This window comes from Cydia fagiglandana, chromosome 12 (genome assembly GCF_963556715.1).
Source record: "Cydia fagiglandana chromosome 12, ilCydFagi1.1, whole genome shotgun sequence".
Lineage (NCBI taxonomy): Eukaryota > Metazoa > Arthropoda > Insecta > Lepidoptera > Tortricidae > Cydia > Cydia fagiglandana.
Window position 1 is genome coordinate 11,537,720 of NC_085943.1, and position 18,707 is coordinate 11,556,426.

The 18,707-nt window shown below is 40.0% G+C and overlaps 1 protein-coding gene across 1 annotated transcript in view; it reads left to right on the forward strand.

The window, feature by feature from the left end:
* LOC134669661 (furin-like protease 2) overlaps positions 1-18,707 on the forward strand; it is a 337,125-nt gene that overhangs the window by 302,679 nt on the left and 15,739 nt on the right. The window contains exons 3-9 of the mRNA XM_063527339.1: positions 6,649-6,753; positions 13,181-13,351; positions 13,800-13,934; positions 14,123-14,430; positions 15,037-16,833; positions 16,948-17,181; positions 17,890-18,048. Of these exons, the coding sequence (XP_063383409.1) occupies positions 6,649-6,753; positions 13,181-13,351; positions 13,800-13,934; positions 14,123-14,430; positions 15,037-16,833; positions 16,948-17,181; positions 17,890-18,048 (2,909 nt within the window). The remainder of the gene's footprint in view (positions 1-6,648; positions 6,754-13,180; positions 13,352-13,799; positions 13,935-14,122; positions 14,431-15,036; positions 16,834-16,947; positions 17,182-17,889; positions 18,049-18,707) is intronic.

An 18,707-nucleotide genomic window follows, 5' to 3' on the forward strand; every position in this document is an offset into this window, starting at 1 on the left:
TAATTATAATAAATATAGACATGTGGGTATATTACGATATAAGTATTAATAAGTGTAATATAAATAGTGTACAAGTATATACTACCATGTTATTTTAAATGTTATGTAATCTTTGACCTGGAACTGGAACATAATGTTGTTAATATATTTTCATTTTCATTTGGCCTAAAATAGCTCGTATCAAATCCACTTTGAAGCCAAACGTGATCTTGAATTCAAGTCTTACTAATGCATCGTATCGAGGGTGCTTTAAGTGTTCATTCGAGTGGATATCTCTGGTTGGAAACGTTGTTTGATTTAGAGCAGCTGAAATAAAGAAATCTCAATTCTAGACTCCAGAGCGTGACGTGAACCCTCAGTTAAGGCTAAAGAGGGTCAATGGAGACACAAGAAAGTAAAATGTGTCTTCGAAATTTTCATTTCATTTTACATAGAATGATTTGTTACATGATAATGAAAAATGATACTTTAAATTTTAGTTTTCGAGAGTTCATACGTATTCAATACATTTGCCTTAAGCAACCGATTCGTAGTTATTATTTACATCAAATTAACTTCATAATTCATTTAAAAAAAGTATTGAATTTTTGGTACTTATGAACATTATGTACAAACTCGATTTATAAAAAGTACCATTATTTCGACGGGCTTCTATAAGACTCGCTCATTATATTAAACTCATATTCCACTTTGCAAAATGCACTATTAATAATATTAATTATAGTCCGACCGTACATCATGACACTTGAATCGTGACGTATAGAAAAAAAACTTGTAAAAACCGTCTTTTGTTTAGCTGCGGCTTATACGAAAACGCGAAGAGTAAGCAAAAAGCCTGATGACTGGCAAAACTATTCGGAATTTCCTGTTGCGAATCTCCATTGTATTTTTTTACATTCATTTGTATAACAAACATGCTAAAGTAGTTGTTTTCAAAAGCTGTTTTAGGTTTTATGCGTTTTTAATGAGTGTTGTGCAAAACTTTTCCATTTTCATTAGCCTAGAAGTATAAAATTGTTTGTGTACCACAGTTTGTTTTTATTTTACTACTTGTACATCTATGTGACAATTTATGACGACACAAATGCATTCTGTTTTTAGCAATTACTTAACTAAATTCCAGTTTTAAAGTACATAGTACCTACCTAGTACCTATTTATTTAACGTCTTAACAGGGCACATTTTTTTAAGTTTTGATGGTAGGTAATTCTACAAAAGAACTTCTTCATAATAATTTTGTTCAGAAAGGTCTTATAGACAATCGACAAAATAAACACAAATAAATTAATATCGTATAAATACAATTTTTTTTTTCGCTTACTATCAGAAAAATATTTTATCAAAAGCACTCTGAAACTCGATTTACCTTAGCTGTTGTATCTAGCAGTACTAAAACAACAGTTTTCCTTCACTCTGAAACGAACGAAACGCCTTTCCTCGTATCAAAATTATTGCATTCAAAAACATACAACCGCTGAAATAACGAAACAGATCCAGTAAAGCCATTTAAAGAAACCGAAATAACTTAAAGGGAAAACTATTCCGCGAGCAATATATTCCAGGGCCGGATATCCACCAATATAACCATATCATTGGAGAACCTTCTTAACTGCTATATAAATATAACCGTATAACATTCGAAGGGCGCTTCGCATAAATCCGGCGCATAGTTTTATCCTTCACTTGGTTTGGTATTATGGAGTAAGTGGAAACAGCGGGTTGATTCAGTAGTAAGAACGCTTGTGCCTACTAAAGTTGTGTAATTTTTTGCTAGACGTTCGTAGGATCTTTTGATATTCTATAGGTTTATTAGATTTGGTGGTGAATACTTAAGGTAGGTAACGTTTAAGCGTATTTTTACACGAAAAAGAAGGAAGTTGCATTAAGCTGTTAAAGTAAATCAACAGAGTACAAGCTCCTGAATGCTACAAGGCAAACACACTTTAGTAATATGTGGATAAAACATTGAATATTTATATGGACACTGAAAGCTAAGGAAAAGAAAAATTGGGGTGAAACATAGAATAGAACAAAAGATAAATATATTATCCCTAGAATTAGTTAGTTATTACTTGTATGGTAACATTGAGATAATGCACCGCACGTTTTCTGGATAAAAAGTATTGAACGTTCATATTCATATTTTTATTGATAAATGTAATTACACGTCAAGATTTGTTATATAAAAAAAGAAAAAACTAAAGCCGGCGTTTCGAGGCAAAGAGTTCGATCTGGAAACTAATCTGTGAGCTGAACCTTTGCCGTTTGGATACGGATTTATGCTGCCATATTTTGTATCATCAATAACGTCTATCTACGTTCCATTCCGACCCTTCACAATCGCTAATATCCACCCCTTAGATACGTACTGATTCCTAATAAATATCATATCATGTGCCTTTATTATTCACCTCGAGGCACGTGTGGGTACTTAAGTACGTACGTATTTGGGCCAACATGATTTAAATATAAACTTATTACTTATCGCCACTTGCACCATCCCACTAACCCGGGGTTAACCGGTTAAACCTGTATTTACCATGGTTACCAGTACAATTTGACATTGGATTAACGGTTTAACCGCTTAACCCCGAGTTAGTGGGCTAAAATGTAGAAGTGCCACGTTTTCATGAGCTCTACATTTGTTGTCTCCTGTGTTACTGAATAAATGTGGATATTGTGATATGAAGTACCTATCGATGCAACCCCTCATAATATTAGTAACAGAAAATGAAACTATGTATATGTATCATCATCATCATCTCAGCCATAAGACGTCCACTGCTGAACATAGGCCTCCCCCTTGGACCTCCATTCGTACCGGTTGGAAGCGACCCGCATCCAGCGTCTTCCGGCGGCCTGTATATGTATACCTAAATCATAAAGTAAAATATCGAAACGAACACTCCACGCCACACGCCAAACACACCAAAGATACAATTTATTAGGAGGTCGAACTACTTACTGTGAATATATAAACATGGATGTGCTTTCATTTCATTAGCACTATTCATACTCCATTTTGCTCTCATGCTGCCCTTTTAAATTATGTTCGAGTATATTGCTGTAATATGTTTGTGTAACTCGTAGCTAGAGTAAATTAAACCCGTCCGTACCCCTCATCTTTTGACCGTGTGCCTTCTTCAAACAAACATTGTATCAGATGAACTCAAGTTCTAGTAAAGATGTAGGTAGACTAAGGTAGCTAAAGTTAACATCAGTGTTAACCCATTCCTCTACGAAAGCTACGATATATTTCCTCAGAGAGCGCCGTAACTGCCGAGTTCTCACAAAATCAACTCGCCAAAAATGAACCCGCACCAGCTAAAGTTCGCGACGGCAAGTTTATAACGCCAATAAAGGTAATAGAAGCGTAGTTCCTCGCGCGAGAAATCCCAGTGCGAACACTATAGCGGCCAGGTTAATGCTATTCATCGCACTCCCTAAGTACAGATAAAGGCAGCTATACATGTTACGTATGTCGGGTAAGTGTACTTCTAAGTCTAGCCTTGCAATAGGAGCCTAGCTCCTGGTTGATTCATGTCTATCGTTAGAATTTTCAAGGTGTCTAAATGTTACTTAATAGGTGTTCATAACATTAGCAGATTTTAAAATTCTAATTAAGTATATGCGACATAGCAACCAATCAATTTATAAATACAAACAGTGTAGATGAACTGGTTTTAAGCGTCAAGTCTAAAGACGAAAATATATCAATGGCACGCAGGAATGCTGTCTTAAAAGGTCGATAAAGTATTTAAAAGGAATTATTTAATATTTCTCAAGTATCTGGAGAACTTTTAAGTTATTTACTTATAATAACAGTCGGTCGTTCAATTATTAACTCGAGAATGGAGCGACTTACTCAATAATCGTACTTTATACCATTATTGGCCGAAGGCCCAATGTAATTTTATCGTTCGACTGGATTGCATTGCGTTATAATATGGCATTGCGCCCAGTTTAGTTCGAAAACTTTTCCTTGCAAAGTTGGTACGCAATTCATCATTGCATAATCATTTTAGCGAAAAGTGCTGGTTTCCTGATAACACAATCGGTATCTTGTATAGCGTACTTTAATAAAGGGGAAACAGGGGAGTGTTAGTTAATAGCACGGACGTTAAACGCAGCGCCTCGGGCCCTCGAAAGCCTCCTACCCTCGTAAACCACGAGCATAGACAACTTTTCATCGACTCCGTGTTATAAAGCCTTCACGAAGACTGGGCCACCAGCATCACACGTGGGTACCCTTATACTTGTAAAGTACGATGGCGCAAACTACACCATTCACTTGCATCATGCACCAATTTATACTTACAATGGAGGCATTTCACAAAAAGGTCTACTTCGTCGGGGACGTGTCGCTTATGGCAGGCAGCGCCAGGCACCTCTAGGAATATAACATACAAAAATCTGTATTAAATATACGAGTATACCTACCGTTGGATTTAAAGCTAAATCATCAAACGTTATCATGCCAGATATCGGGCTTTACTGCACGATTCGAACTTTAAGATACTTCAATTAATAGATCTACAAACGATATGGATTAGTTGAATTTAAACTGTTGTGAGACATACTAACATTGAATAATTTCTACAACAAGTGTGTTACAAGTGAGTCTAAACCGTACAATTATTCGATATGGATTAGATGTGTCAGTGTCAAAAGTGGCGTTTTTGTTTGAAGAAACGTCACATTTGACACTGACACATCTAATCCATATCGTTCGTAGATCTATGAATTGACGTATCTTAAAGTTCCAATCGGGCAGTTAGCTTTATCAGAAATGTAAAAAAAATGTGTCGCGTACCCGACACTTTTCTGGAATGCCGGACCCCAGTGCATATTTACTCCATTACCTCAATATTGTGGATGTTTCATTTACTGCTAGGTACCTACGTAAGTGCACCGTAAACGAGTGGATGCGCTCTCAATGCTCTGATTTTAAAATACTATCGGAATACAATGCGTAGCACAATAAGTCGTATTATACATATGTTCTATCTACTCTAGCCAAGTAATCTGGAAGCACGGGCCACGTGAGCCAGCCAAATAATTTAATCCGACCACTGTTTCCAGGAGAATCGGCCGCGATAAATTATGCTCTTTTTGCGGCCCATATCAAAATTGCTGCAATTTTGCTTCTGTCTCGCGGGTTTATATTTATTCGTGTTTGTCGTGCTCGGTGGCTGCATGTTCTGACAAACTTGCTCCGACACGATGCAGTCTCATTAATAAGTCCTAGGTAATAAGGATTCACTTTATTAATGTGGGAAGATTGCGCTACTTTTGGATCGCATTTAATTAAATTTTAATGTCTTGTATTTTGTTCATCTTTGTACCTATGTATCAAAAGACATAAATAGGTAGCTAAGTTACTAGATACTTATGTTTTTACGTTAATGGCATTTTCGCGTATTATGATATAATTACGCTAAAAATGTGCCTCAATTCCTTTATTTTTTCTGATTAAGCTTTTAAACCAGGCTCGGTTGTCTCTTGTGCTACTTTTGCACTTAATACCCACAATTTTCTTTCAGTGTTTACGACATAATTGAGAAACCAGTAATTTATACCAGATTTTAACCGTTAAAGGAAGCCGAATTGAATTAATTTGAATAGCTAATAAAAGCGCTGTTGCAAAATCGTCTTTGAATAAACTATAATTTAATATAAAGTGATATTTTGGTCTTCTGCGTTATCCGGATTCATCTTGTAAACAACAAGACGAACTAAAATTAGATTGTTGGGAATACGAGCGAGATATTACGTACATTAATATAGAAACCGCGAGTAAGGCTCAATTATCTGCTGAATATGCTTTGGAACTTTACGCCGTGCATTGTGTATTGTATAAACTAGTAATATCTTGACAATTTGAGGGTTCGACTTGAACATCGACATACGCCACAGTTTTGAAGTTCGACCTTATTTCTGCCCAATAGTCAGTCTGAACTGGGCATATATTATACAGATATGGATACAACAATAATAATAAAAGGTATTTCGTAATACATAAGTTATAGATTATGCTGATTAAATGATGTTTCGTACATAAGTTCCGAAAAACTCATTGGTACGAGCCAGGATTTGAATCCGGACGTCGCGGGTTCAAATCCTGGCTCGTACCAATGAGTTTTTCGGAACTTATGTACGAAACATCATTTGAAATATACCACTAGCTTTTCGGTGACGGAAAACATCGTGAGGAAACCTGCCTACATCTGCGAAGAAATTCAAAGGTATGTGAAGTCCCCAATCCGCATTGGGCTAGCGTGGGGACTATAGCCCAAGCCCTCTCGCGCATGAGAGGAGGCCTGTGCCCAGCAGTGGGACGTATATAGGCTGAATCATCATCATCATAGATTAAGCATTAAATATAAGAGTAAAGGTGACAAACACAATACCTAAGTGACAAGTGCCTCGAAATTGACGCATCCTAGCGTGGCGATGATCTTTTTCGTATTTTATGTGATACTCGTATGTCAAAGGTGTCAAAAAGACATCGCTTTTAAAATGACAATTCCGAATTAAGTACTTATTTTTTGAGTTTATTTATTCGGTATCGTGCGTTTGTTTACTCGTTTGTTTTTTTACTTACTTTTTTTTGTATTAAGTATATATTTTTTTATAATTTTGTTCCAGATCGGCTCCCTGAAGGGCTACTATCTGTTGTCACATCACGAGGTCCGCAAGCGCTCTACAGAACCCAGCCATGACCACCACAAGAAGTTAAATGATGAACCACAGGTAAGTTTCTAATAGGTGATCAGTAGAGCTAAGGGCCCCCCCACATCTGGCGTCTTTCGAGCGTCGGCGTCTACAATTCTATGGCCGCTGCTCGACGCAACGTCGACGCAGCGTCGAAGCAACTGCGCAGCGACGTCATTTTACATAGCGCTGACCAGACGCCGACAGACGCCGATGCTCGAAAGACGCTAGATGGGGGGGGGGCTAAGAGATTTGTAGATTTCCATTATTGATATGAAATATGAATAGGTACCTATGGGTAACACGGAATATCAAACCTCCATTTAGTTTAATAGCAAACTTTCAGGCTGTGGCCCTATTATATTAGGGTTCCGTACCCAAAGGGTAAAACGGGACCCTATTACTAAGACTTCGCTGTCCGTCCGTCCGTCCGTCCGTCCGTCCGTCTGTCACCAGGCTGTATCTCACGAACCGTGATAGCTAGACAGTTGAAATTTTCACAGATGTATTTCTGTTGCCGCTATAACAACAAATACTAAAAACAGAATAAAATAAAGATTTAAATGGGGCTCCCATACAACAAACGTGATTTTTGACCAAAGTTAAGCAACGTCGGGAGTGGTCAGTACTTGGATAGGTGACCGTTTTTTTTTTTGCTTTTTTTTGTGTTTTTTACGGAACCCTTCGTGCGCGAGTCCGACTCGCACTTGCCCGGTTTTTATATTTACGTACGCATTACAACTTTGTATGTGTGCTCATTAGGAGCTTCCACGTGTATGAAATTATGGTGGCATTAAAGCGAGTGTGCGAGGCTTAATTAATTCAATTGATTTAGTAACCAATTAATTATAAAAAAAATGCTTTAGCCATTTTCCAACCACACCAGTTTGAACGCTACCTTTTTGAAAATGATTTCCGTTTATTTATTAGGTACTTAAGGTACTTTAAAAGTTACATATGAATCGGATCTATATTTGATGTTGTTTTGGTACGGAGATAGTTTTCAATTTGATTATACTCGTATAATGAAGGCTAACATGTCACGTCACAGACTTTAATGCAGGGAACACTCACGGTCTCAAGGATGACTATATTGACTATAAGAAATCAAATTTGAATATTTTATCTGGCTTATACCGACCCAAAGCAACTGTTTTTAGTAAACAAAATTAGAAAATTACATCATATGAAGTGTCGCATACAAATAAGGGTGAGTTCCGTCTGACACAGGACTCCATACATCGCAGGCAAAAAAATTAAGATAAAGTAAGGTCCGTGCACACGGTCCATACATCTTACGACGAAAAGATTAAGTGGGGTTGCGGATTAGGACGGGGGGCGAAAAGCTGGAGTGAGCAAAGTCCGCTGTCCCAGTGAATCTTGTTATGAAGAGTAACATAATTCCGTCTAATCAAGTCGATGTGGCTGTCGGGTTAATTTGCTTTAAATAACTTCCAGTTATTGTCATGCTGATATCTCCCGCATTATATTTACAAAGTTTTTAAAGGGATGTTGTCTCAGCAGAATTGTCTGAAACTTTATAACGACTGCGCTTACAATCATGGGATGTAGTGGAATAAATAACAAACATTTCTTTAAGGAACCTGTGTCTCCTGTGTTACGATACCGATAGAATAACAACTTCTAAAGGATATTGGTAACCAATCAAGGTTAGATACCAATGCCAAATCAGTATACTGAGGATATTATTCAATGTGTGTTCCAGATAATATTCTGTTACGTCCATACATTTTACCTATATTTTTCGATAGTGGGCGTAACTCGCCGTATCGACAAGTCAAGCCCTCGAAGTACTTACTTAATGTCAGCTGAACAGTGAACATAATTATACAGCAGTGCATTCGCTTTGACAAATCCAGTTCACGTGTAGCGCACATTTACACTGGAGACCCTAGCGAACGCTTTCCTGTGCTTGCAAGAACTCTGAAAACCATTCATGAAGCTAACGTTTGCCAGGACCAGTGAACGAGTAGGCTAGTATTGGGCATATTTTTACAAATTCAGTAGACATATCCTCCTAAGGCCCAGCCATACAAATGAAAAATGCAGAATTTTCTACTGAAATTTGAACCTTTAGTGCAGGGAATAAAGTTGATTTTGGTTTTGTTTGAAAATTGTACGAAACAAAATAAATGCGACTCTATTCCAATTGAATAAGATTTAAATTTCATTGAACTGAATAAGTACTATCGGTAGGACCTTGGGCCTTATATAGGAGGCTAATATTGTACAAGCGTCGGACATAGGTACAACCGGTTATAAAAAGTTTCGTGAATGCATACTCGCAGCCTGGGCGGGAGCACTTACGGTTGCTGTCCATATAAACCCTCATGAAATGGTCTATCGTGGTTTTACTTTCCCCAGATGCCCCATTATACCTATATTAAAAAGACGGCTTTAGCTTTATTTATAATAGATTAGCTTAGCATTTGGGTGGCTCAACGACGTGCCTCTCGGAGCACGGAAGCGCTCAGTGAGTGTTTGGCTAAGGAAATTGAACTTATTCAAATCAAGTTACGCGGATACTTAATTATTCGATCAATTAAGTGTTGCCGTGAATGAAGAACGGCGCGTAAGCGAATTCAATAAATTATACTCTGGTTTTCCAAAATCTAGCAAAGTAGATAACTAACTATTAACTACTCAATCAGAGTGAACAACTTCAGTTGATGTTGCTTAACCTTCATGTGATTCCATGTATTGACACCGCAAGATTATTAAGTAATTCTAGTGACTTAACATTACACTTTCCAACCCTAAAATCGTTTCAAAAATGTGCACGCCAGCTAAACAAGACTCCCAGCACCGTTTAGAAGGTGCAATTTCACAGTCGCTGGAACGCAACTGACATACGAGAGGAAAATAACACCGGTGTGTATTAGCATGAAAAAAGTCCCGAGCGCGACGTCCTGCGGGTTTCATTGCTTTTTCACAAGTCGAGGTCGGCGGGACAAAACGACGCAATTTCTCCCTGGAACTAAAAGTCAAGAGGAAAACATAATTTTTAAATTCTCGTCGCTTGATTGCGTTAGGTCTTAGCAGTGGGTACTCTAATTTCATTAGCGGCGGTGGCAAGTAAAAATGGTAGCGTAGAAAGTACTCGTTACACAGACGGGGTCGGCGGAGCCAACCGGCCACTGTTTGTCTCGCTCCCCACTTAATTTAATAAAAAAATCCACACATTCCGTGTTTTCTCTCGGAGAAACAAGTTCAGAGCTAATATGAGAATACTGTGAAAAGGAAGGGAGCAAAATGAAATCTACTATTTTCGTGCTCTTAATAGAGTTGTTCTTTTATTTACTTTTGTAAGATTTCTGATGTTGATGAAAAAATATAGTAATAGGCTGAGGTTTCATTTCATGTATAATAAATGAATTGTATAGAAAATAGAGTCGATGAACTTTTTCTTTTCTGTACCTTTTTTGATCACAACAGTACCTAACAAAGGAAAGAGCCCACACGACCTTGATATACGATTAGTGAAGTAATATGTTATAAAAAATACATATTACGTAATACATATGTAATAATTTCCGAAGCTGTTCCGTTTCCAAAGAAGTCCTACTCAGGAAGAAAATAACAAGATCTCGTGTAGTTAAAATAATATCCTGGAGACCTAAGCATTATCCGTTATGGGCTGCCAAAGGACTCCAGCAATTCAATTCAGCTTGCTTTAATTTGTTACAAGTTCCGTCTGGTAGCGACACGCGCGGGTCGCAACATTTTTGGCATTCCCCTGATAAAAGTCACCGGCCATTTTCCAGCTCCCGACACGGACACATCTGGCAAAGAGACATCACGCAAACCAAACATTGTTAAAAATACGTCGAAAAATGGTATCGGGGCTTTGACAAAGTTTTGTGCCTAAAGTCGTAGCTCATGCATGTCATGCAGGGGGTAATAGAGTCCTAAACTAATAAAGTTCGTTGCGGGGAGCCTCTGCTAACAATGTTCAGGTTAAAACAGATTTGTGCAAAAAGTCGCACGCTCGTTACGTCTAGTTGACCCGTGTCTTTTGTTACACGACCCAATTTGCGCGGCGTATTTGTTTTTCAATCTCATTAAAATTCCTGCCAACATTGTTTATTATGATGTTATTAAAGCGGCCGCATCATTAAGCGAGTTTAAAGAAAAGCTGGTTTTGCTGAGATGCTGTACCTAATGGGTTTTGTTGAGAAAAATTGCTACACACGATGCCTAACTTGTCCCTTTTACGCTTGGTTGAGTTTCACTGTAAGTTTTTGTAAGTAATTTAGTCCTGAAATAAGTTCACGACTGTTATTGATAATGTAGAAGAGTGTAGAAATAAAGAAGTTCTTGAGAGAGGTGTGTGTACTGTTTTTAAGGGCCGACAATAGGCATGCAACACCATTGAAAGAGACTGAGATAACCTTAATGATAGGTACTATTAAGAAGGCCGTACGCTTGTTTGCCACCGGAGTAGTGCAATAAAAAAGTAGGCGTGTAGCGGTGAGGAATTGGGTGTCTCATCAACATGAGAAAGGCCGGGTCGGAAGGACCCGCCCCGGAGTTTTATTGTCCCTCTGTCCAGCGGGCCAAGTCGGCCGAACTCGCTTGTTACGGCACAAAGGGAGGAAAGTGTCACGGTACGTTAGCGTCCGCAACACGCCCGCTACAAATCTAACCGCCAAGTCGCGAGATGCCCGGCTATTCATGAAGTTTAGTCTGAGTGAAGTTATGTTTTCCATCCTCAAAGAAAAGGGTTTGTCTTTACTGCGATACGCTCGCAAAAACAACTAACCATACAATAGCACCAATAGCCTGGATTTACCTCGATTAGGAGGACGGACACTCTTTGCATATACATATAACAAATAAGAATTATCGTCAGGCAAAAGGTCACTGACTCCTGCTATAGTTTGTAAAATAATTGTAACCCTTACATGTTTTCTTATTGATTACTACTAGCGACCCGCCCCGGCTTCGCACGAGATATACAATACACCTAAACCTTCCCCAAGAATCACTATATTGATAGGTGAAAATTGCACGAAAATCCGTTCAGTAGTTTTTGAGTATCGCGAACATACATACACACAAACAGACATACGCGGCGGGGGACTTTGTTTTATGAGATGTCTTTATAATCTTTCTTATTGAAATATATGTATAAAGTAAGTTACCCGCCAAGTCCAGCGAATGAGTAAATTTTCAAAATTCCAAACTAGTGAAATTTTTAGATGAGGTCCGACCGTAAAACGAAATCTGCTAAGTTTAAATTAAAGCCTAATCCAGACTACCAGTCCGAAATATCATTGGTACATAAAATAAGTCCAACACACGTCAGTACAGTTTATTACCGCGCTCCATATTCCTGTGACGTCATAAGACTTTATTTGACACGTTACGTCCTGGCGAGAATGTCATGCCTGGCATATCCCGCGTTGTTATTGCTTTATATGCCCATCAAAAGCAAAATGACGCGAAAAAAACATGTTACAAGTCGAATTATAGGTAAAAATGGTACAAAACGTGTTCCTATTTGACTTTTGCTACAACCGTGGAAGTGTTATAATTATAACCTCGTCAGTTTACTTTAGGGTATACAACTGTGGAAATAATAAGTTATGACTTTGACTTTTTCGAAATAGTATCTTCGAAATAATTCGATGTATACCTTCTTTCGATATAGTTCAAGGGTAAAATAGTACCTTCTCAAGATCCTGGTTGATAGTTGCAAAGTCGGACCAAATTAAGTTGCTCTATTTATCTATAAGTAGTAGGCACCTATTTGATATTCCTTATCCCGTCTGGTTGGGAGTGTTAGTTTAATGTGGGATCTAAGGATGGGTTGGTTTTCAAAGAGTACTTTGACCTCTTGCACAGAATAAATAATAGTACTACCGTACAGAAAGGACACTCCCTTCAAATCCGAAGTTTGACAGCGATTCAGGGACAAATTTAATCATGCTTTCCCTTTCTAATGCATGGCAATATCCCTCTCGGCTACTTAGGGTTGTCAAAATTCAAGTCTTTATCTTATTTGTGGTCGTCCACGCAAAAGTACGTCAAGTGGTGCCAAACCTAATAATTGCTCGGAGCAATGCTGAGCCGAATGGAGCAGAGTTTGCCCGAAAGAAGTCTCTCCCCACTGCCTTTTGATCTCAGGATCTCTTTAAGATAGGGGAGTATGAGTATATAGTCCTTATTTAGGATGACTCCTTATATTTGTATTCCTATTTTAAATGTAAACTGTTCACAGACTACACTGCACTTCCTACCTTTTGTAATGAAACACTTCACTTGACAACTTAATACTCATTTATTCCGAAACCTACTGTATAAGGGGCTGTGGAAAAATCTTAACAGCGTGAAGTAGCCGACAGAACAGCGACATCTACTGTGAAATTGGGCAACTATAAAAACTAAACATTACTGTATTCAACATAAACTGTTTATCAAATTGCCATGTTTATTTGTCCAGGTACACTGGGTCCAGCAGCAGCGGGAGCGGAGGCGAGTCAAGCGCGACTACTCGCCGTACGAAGGCATCTGGCCGCGTCGCTTGCAACCCCACGGCCGGCCTCAGCATCCCCGCGCGCTCACCTCGGCCGCTTTCTTCCCTGACCCATTGTTCAAGGAACAATGGTATTTGGTGAGTATCGAACCTAAAAGACTAGGTCTTAACGCAAGTCAAGTTATAGGACATTCAGCCGTATCGCTTGTCTAAAAGTCCGCGTCAACGTCTTTGAGGAATTCCGATTTATGACCGGTATGGTCACTCTTGATTTATATATGTTAATTTTTGACCATAGGTTTCTAATATGCCGCGATATCTAGCCCAGCTATAACAGTTGCCTAGCCGAAATCAATGTTTTGAACATCATCTGCCAGTGATCCTCCACTACTGAGAATATCAGACTGACATACTGAATATGAAGGATGGATCCATTCAATTAAAAATTTATTTTAATAAATAATGTTACATTACAATAGGAATTTAACCACACAATGCTTTTTTATGACATAATTAGGAGGAGAAACGAGTAGACGAATCTCCTGATCCTGATGCAATCTTATTTATGAACTAATCTTTCTTACAGAACGGTGGTGCAAAAGATGGCTTAGATATGAATGTGTCACCAGCTTGGCAAAAAGGCTACACAGGCAAAGGCGTTGTAGTATCAATCTTAGATGATGGAATACAAACAAATCATCCTGACCTTGCCCAAAACTATGTAAGTATTTACTTGTGGTACCTATAGTGAGGAGGTGACCGAATTCAGATACTGCCAGATAGAAGCATTCTTTACGCATAATCGTTTTTGTTTTCTTTATGGAACCTTCATGTATTTGTTTGGTCTAGGTTACATATTCTTAAATCCCTTGTAACTATATCGTATATAAATACCTTCTACTATTTTAGGATCCCAACGCATCCACCGACATAAACGGCAACGATGACGATCCCATGCCACAAGACAACGGCGACAACAAACACGGCACGAGGTGCGCTGGAGAGGTAGCGGCCGTTGCATACAACCAGTACTGCGGAGTAGGCATCGCGTACAACGCCAGCGTAGGCGGCGTGAGGATGTTGGATGGCGTAGTCAACGACGCTGTCGAGGCTAGGGCCCTGGGGCTCAATCCGGACCATATTGATGTGTACAGCGCCTCGTGGGGACCTGAGGATGACGGCAAGACCGTTGATGGTCCGGGGCCGTTAGCACGGAGGTATGTGGCTTTTACCAGTTGTTCTATTTAAACTCTCGTTAAATGCGGAAACCAATGTTGGGTACTTTTCGTTTATTCCATAGGATTGTAAATAATAATCATCATCATCATCATCATCATCATCATCATCATCATCTCAGCCATAAGACGTCCACTGCTGAACATAGGCCTCCCCCTTTTTTGGGGGGTGAATGCCATAATCGCCACGCTTGGCAGGCGGGTTGGCGGTCGCAGTCGACGAGTACACCGAATTTGAGGGACGCTGCTGCCCGTCCACCGGTGGTCTTGGACGTGGTTTAAGGACATACCCGGGTCCCTGTAAATAATATTATAATTAAAAATATTAGTTATGTCTGTAGTGTTATTTAGCTGCTAGGACTACTTACTGGAAACAGAATATTGAAATCTTATTCTCTTGTAAAATCAAGTGATATCCTTATCCTGCTTGAAACATTTCTTGTAAAAAAGGCTCTCATGTAACTATTCGCGCCCCAAGGTCTCCCAATTCTCAGTGCTAATATATACCTGCACCATCTACTATATAACTACAAGACGTGGCTTTGACTATCTAATCAACTTATTAGATTAACGTCAATTTTGTTTTAGGGCATTTATTTACGGAGTCACGAGTGGTCGCAGAGGTAAAGGATCTATCTTCGTATGGGCATCAGGAAACGGTGGACGACACACGGATTCCTGCAACTGCGATGGTTATACTAACAGCATATTCACGCTATCTATCTCCAGCGCTACTCAAGGAGGGTATAAACCCTGGTATTTAGAAGAATGCTCTTCCACTTTGGCTACAACGTACAGTTCAGGCACTCCAGGCCACGATAAGAGTGTAGCCACTGTTGATATGGATGGCAGGTTAAGACCTGATCATATTTGTACAGTAGAACACACAGGGACTTCTGCGTCTGCTCCCCTCGCCGCGGGAATTTGTGCTTTGGCGCTAGAGGCTAACCCAGACCTAACTTGGAGAGATATGCAATATTTAGTAGTTCTAACATCACGCCCTCAACCTTTGGAAAGAGAAACGGGTTGGATAGTCAATGGCGTCAAAAGGAAAGTTAGTCACAAATTCGGATATGGCCTCATGGATGCATCTGAGATGGTGAATTTAGCAGAACAATGGGTGTCAGTTCCTCCTCAACATATCTGTAAATCTCAAGAAATCAATGAAGACAAATCAATCGAATCCACTTTTGGCTATACCTTATCGGTGCACATGGACGTAAATGGTTGTGGTGGTACTGTCAACGAAGTGCGATATCTCGAACATGTCCAATGTAAAATATCATTAAGATTTTTCCCTCGCGGTAATTTGCGTATAGTACTTAAATCCCCTATGGGTACTGTATCGACTTTGCTTTTTGAAAGGCCACGTGATGTAGTGAGCTCGAACTTTGATGAGTGGCCGTTCCTTAGCGTTCACTTCTGGGGTGAGCAAGCAGAAGGAAGATGGACATTGCAGATCATCAACGGTGGCAACAGACACGTTAACCAGGCGGGTATACTAAAGAAATGGCAACTTATATTTTATGGAACAAATATAGACCCAGTGAGACTACGTAATAAGAGACCATTGCCCGGATCCCCTCCGTTAGCGTTCCCAACTGCCGCAGACGGTTACGAAGCTATCGGGGATTCTTTTTACAACACTGACGCGTTTGCCAACTATCAGAACTTTCCGACGCTATTCGCCGCCGGCTCAGAGCCGGAGAAGGCGGTAGCTCGGCTTGATGGACACAACGTCCCTTCACCGCAGGGGGAGAGTGTCCTGGCTGATAGCAACGACAGGCGCGTCGTGCATGACTGTGATCCCGAATGCGATTCTCAAGGCTGCTATGGCAAAGGACCTACTCAATGCATTGCTTGTAAGCACTATCGATTGGACGACGCCTGCGTTTCACGGTGTCCCCCTAGGAGCTACGCTAACCAGGGCGGAGTGTGCTGGCAGTGTCACGAATCTTGTGAGACGTGCGTCGGACCCGGATTGGACTCTTGTTTGACTTGTGCGCCTGCTCATTTGCTAGTAGCAGATTTAGCAGTTTGCTTGCAGCAATGCCCAGACGGCTATTGGGAGGACAGTGACTCTTCAGTTTGTCGTCCGTGTGCTGCTCACTGCGCGACTTGCTCCGAAAGAGCGGACTCTTGCAATTCCTGCGATCACCATTTGCTACTTCACAGCGGTACATGCTTGACTTCTTGCCCACCATCTTACTATGAAACCGATGACTACGGTTGCTCCAAGTGCCATCCCTCTTGCGATACTTGCACTGGTCCGGGAGAGTCACAGTGCGTTACATGTTACTCTTCCCACTACGCAATAAATGGACAATGTAACACTTCATGCCCTTCTGGATACTATGCTGATAAGAAAAGAAGGGAATGCGTCAAGTAAGTTTTTGTTAATTCGCTAAAACGATTTGTCAGTATAAAATTTGTGTGAACGGCCTGTTTATAACGTCACATGTTTATTATATACTTGCTAATTTACTCGTACTCTTTCAGATGTCCCGTAGGTTGTTCAGCATGCACAAACGGTTTATGCCTGGCCTGCGAGCCCAAATGGGAGCTCAACAAGAAGGGCAAGTGTGTGCTGCTGGGCGGCGACCAGTGCACGTCGACCGAGTTCATCGACGACGGACAGTGCAGACAGTGTCATTCTGCCTGTGACACGTGTTACGGGGGTGACGAAGAGCATTGTTTGACGTGTCCGTCGCCGAACCTGTTGCAGGATAACAAGTATGTTTATATTACTAATTTAAAGACTTCAATGTTATCTTGAAAAGATTTCGTGGGCATGCTGATCTCTATCGTAATGGCGTTGACGCTTAACTAGTATGTAGTATACTACCTATACTTGTTTGTTTCTAATCATCTTATCTCATCATCAGTAGGCGTATTAGGTTGCTTCTTCACTGAGGCGGAGCGGAGCGAAGATGTGGGAAATGAACCAATGCTATTGGTTGAATTCTCGTGTTTATTAAGCATAACATCATGTGTGGCCTCCACCACTGGAGGGCTTGGTCACTTTTTCTTTAGTATATGACATCAGTTTCAGTTTATAATTTATATAGTATTTAGTGTGTCTTTTAAATAACATAAATCAAAATATTTCATCAAATAATCTTATTCGTTCCCTAAGAAGCATAACCACCTTATGGCACCGCTCGTTAAAAATCACATAATACAATACGTCATGTGCGATAAGCGCGACATGAAAACCCCTGAATAGGAAAATGGATGGGTGGGAATTTATGTGAAGAAAAGAATATTGTAGTTATGGGAATAGGACTTGCTTTGTTCACGTACTATTCTCTGTCATTATTAGAGCAACTTAAGGGATTTGGCCTGAATAAAGCGACAAGTAATCGTGAGCCCGCTGTTTCCTGTCGAGCGCCGATACAAACGTAATCATGATTATCAGTTAACTTAATCTATGTTCAGCAGATGCGTCACTGACTGCGCTCGGGGCTTCTACTCTGAGGCGGGCCGCTGCGCGCGCTGCACTCACGGCTGCTCGGCGTGTGTATCGCGGCTCAACTGCACGGCCTGTGCTGGTGCTCTGCGGCTGCAGTCGGGGTCATGTCGGGCCACTTGTGCTGACGGGTGAGTATAACATGTTAAACGCGGAGACTGCTACACGCACTGTTTAGCGTGTGGCTTGACTCAAGGTTAGGGTTACATCTGGCTTATTCCGGGCTTAACAGTACACGGCGATCGGTCTGTTTCGTAGGTACCACAGAGCTGTTTGTCGTATCTAAACGTCGCTCGCTGTTCCTTTTTGCTCTTTAAACCTCTCCACCTTGGTTTCATATCGTATCGTATCGTAATATCGTAGTTTGCCTACATAATCTTGACATATTGTTTTAAATTTTCGTGTGTATATATCGTAGTTTGCCTACATACTCTTGACATATTGTTTTTAATTTTCGTGTGTTTAATTATTAAGTACCTACTTACTTTGTACATAAGTGTTTATAAAAAAAAAAAAAAAAAAATAAAAAAAAAATAATAATTTATTTCAGACTTTAGGTCCATTGGGGTTAGTATCATTATTACTAAACTTAAAATTAGGGTTAATATCATATAAAACTAAACAATACATTAAAATTTAAAAATAAAACAAAACTAACTTAACCTATGACCCGGTACATACGGAACTGGCGCATGCAGACCGAGCCAGTGCCTCATTAGGGGGCTGTCCCACGTTTCTGAGACAATGCCCAGGATTCCATTGGGGCTGTTCCGTATCCTGCTCAGGGTTG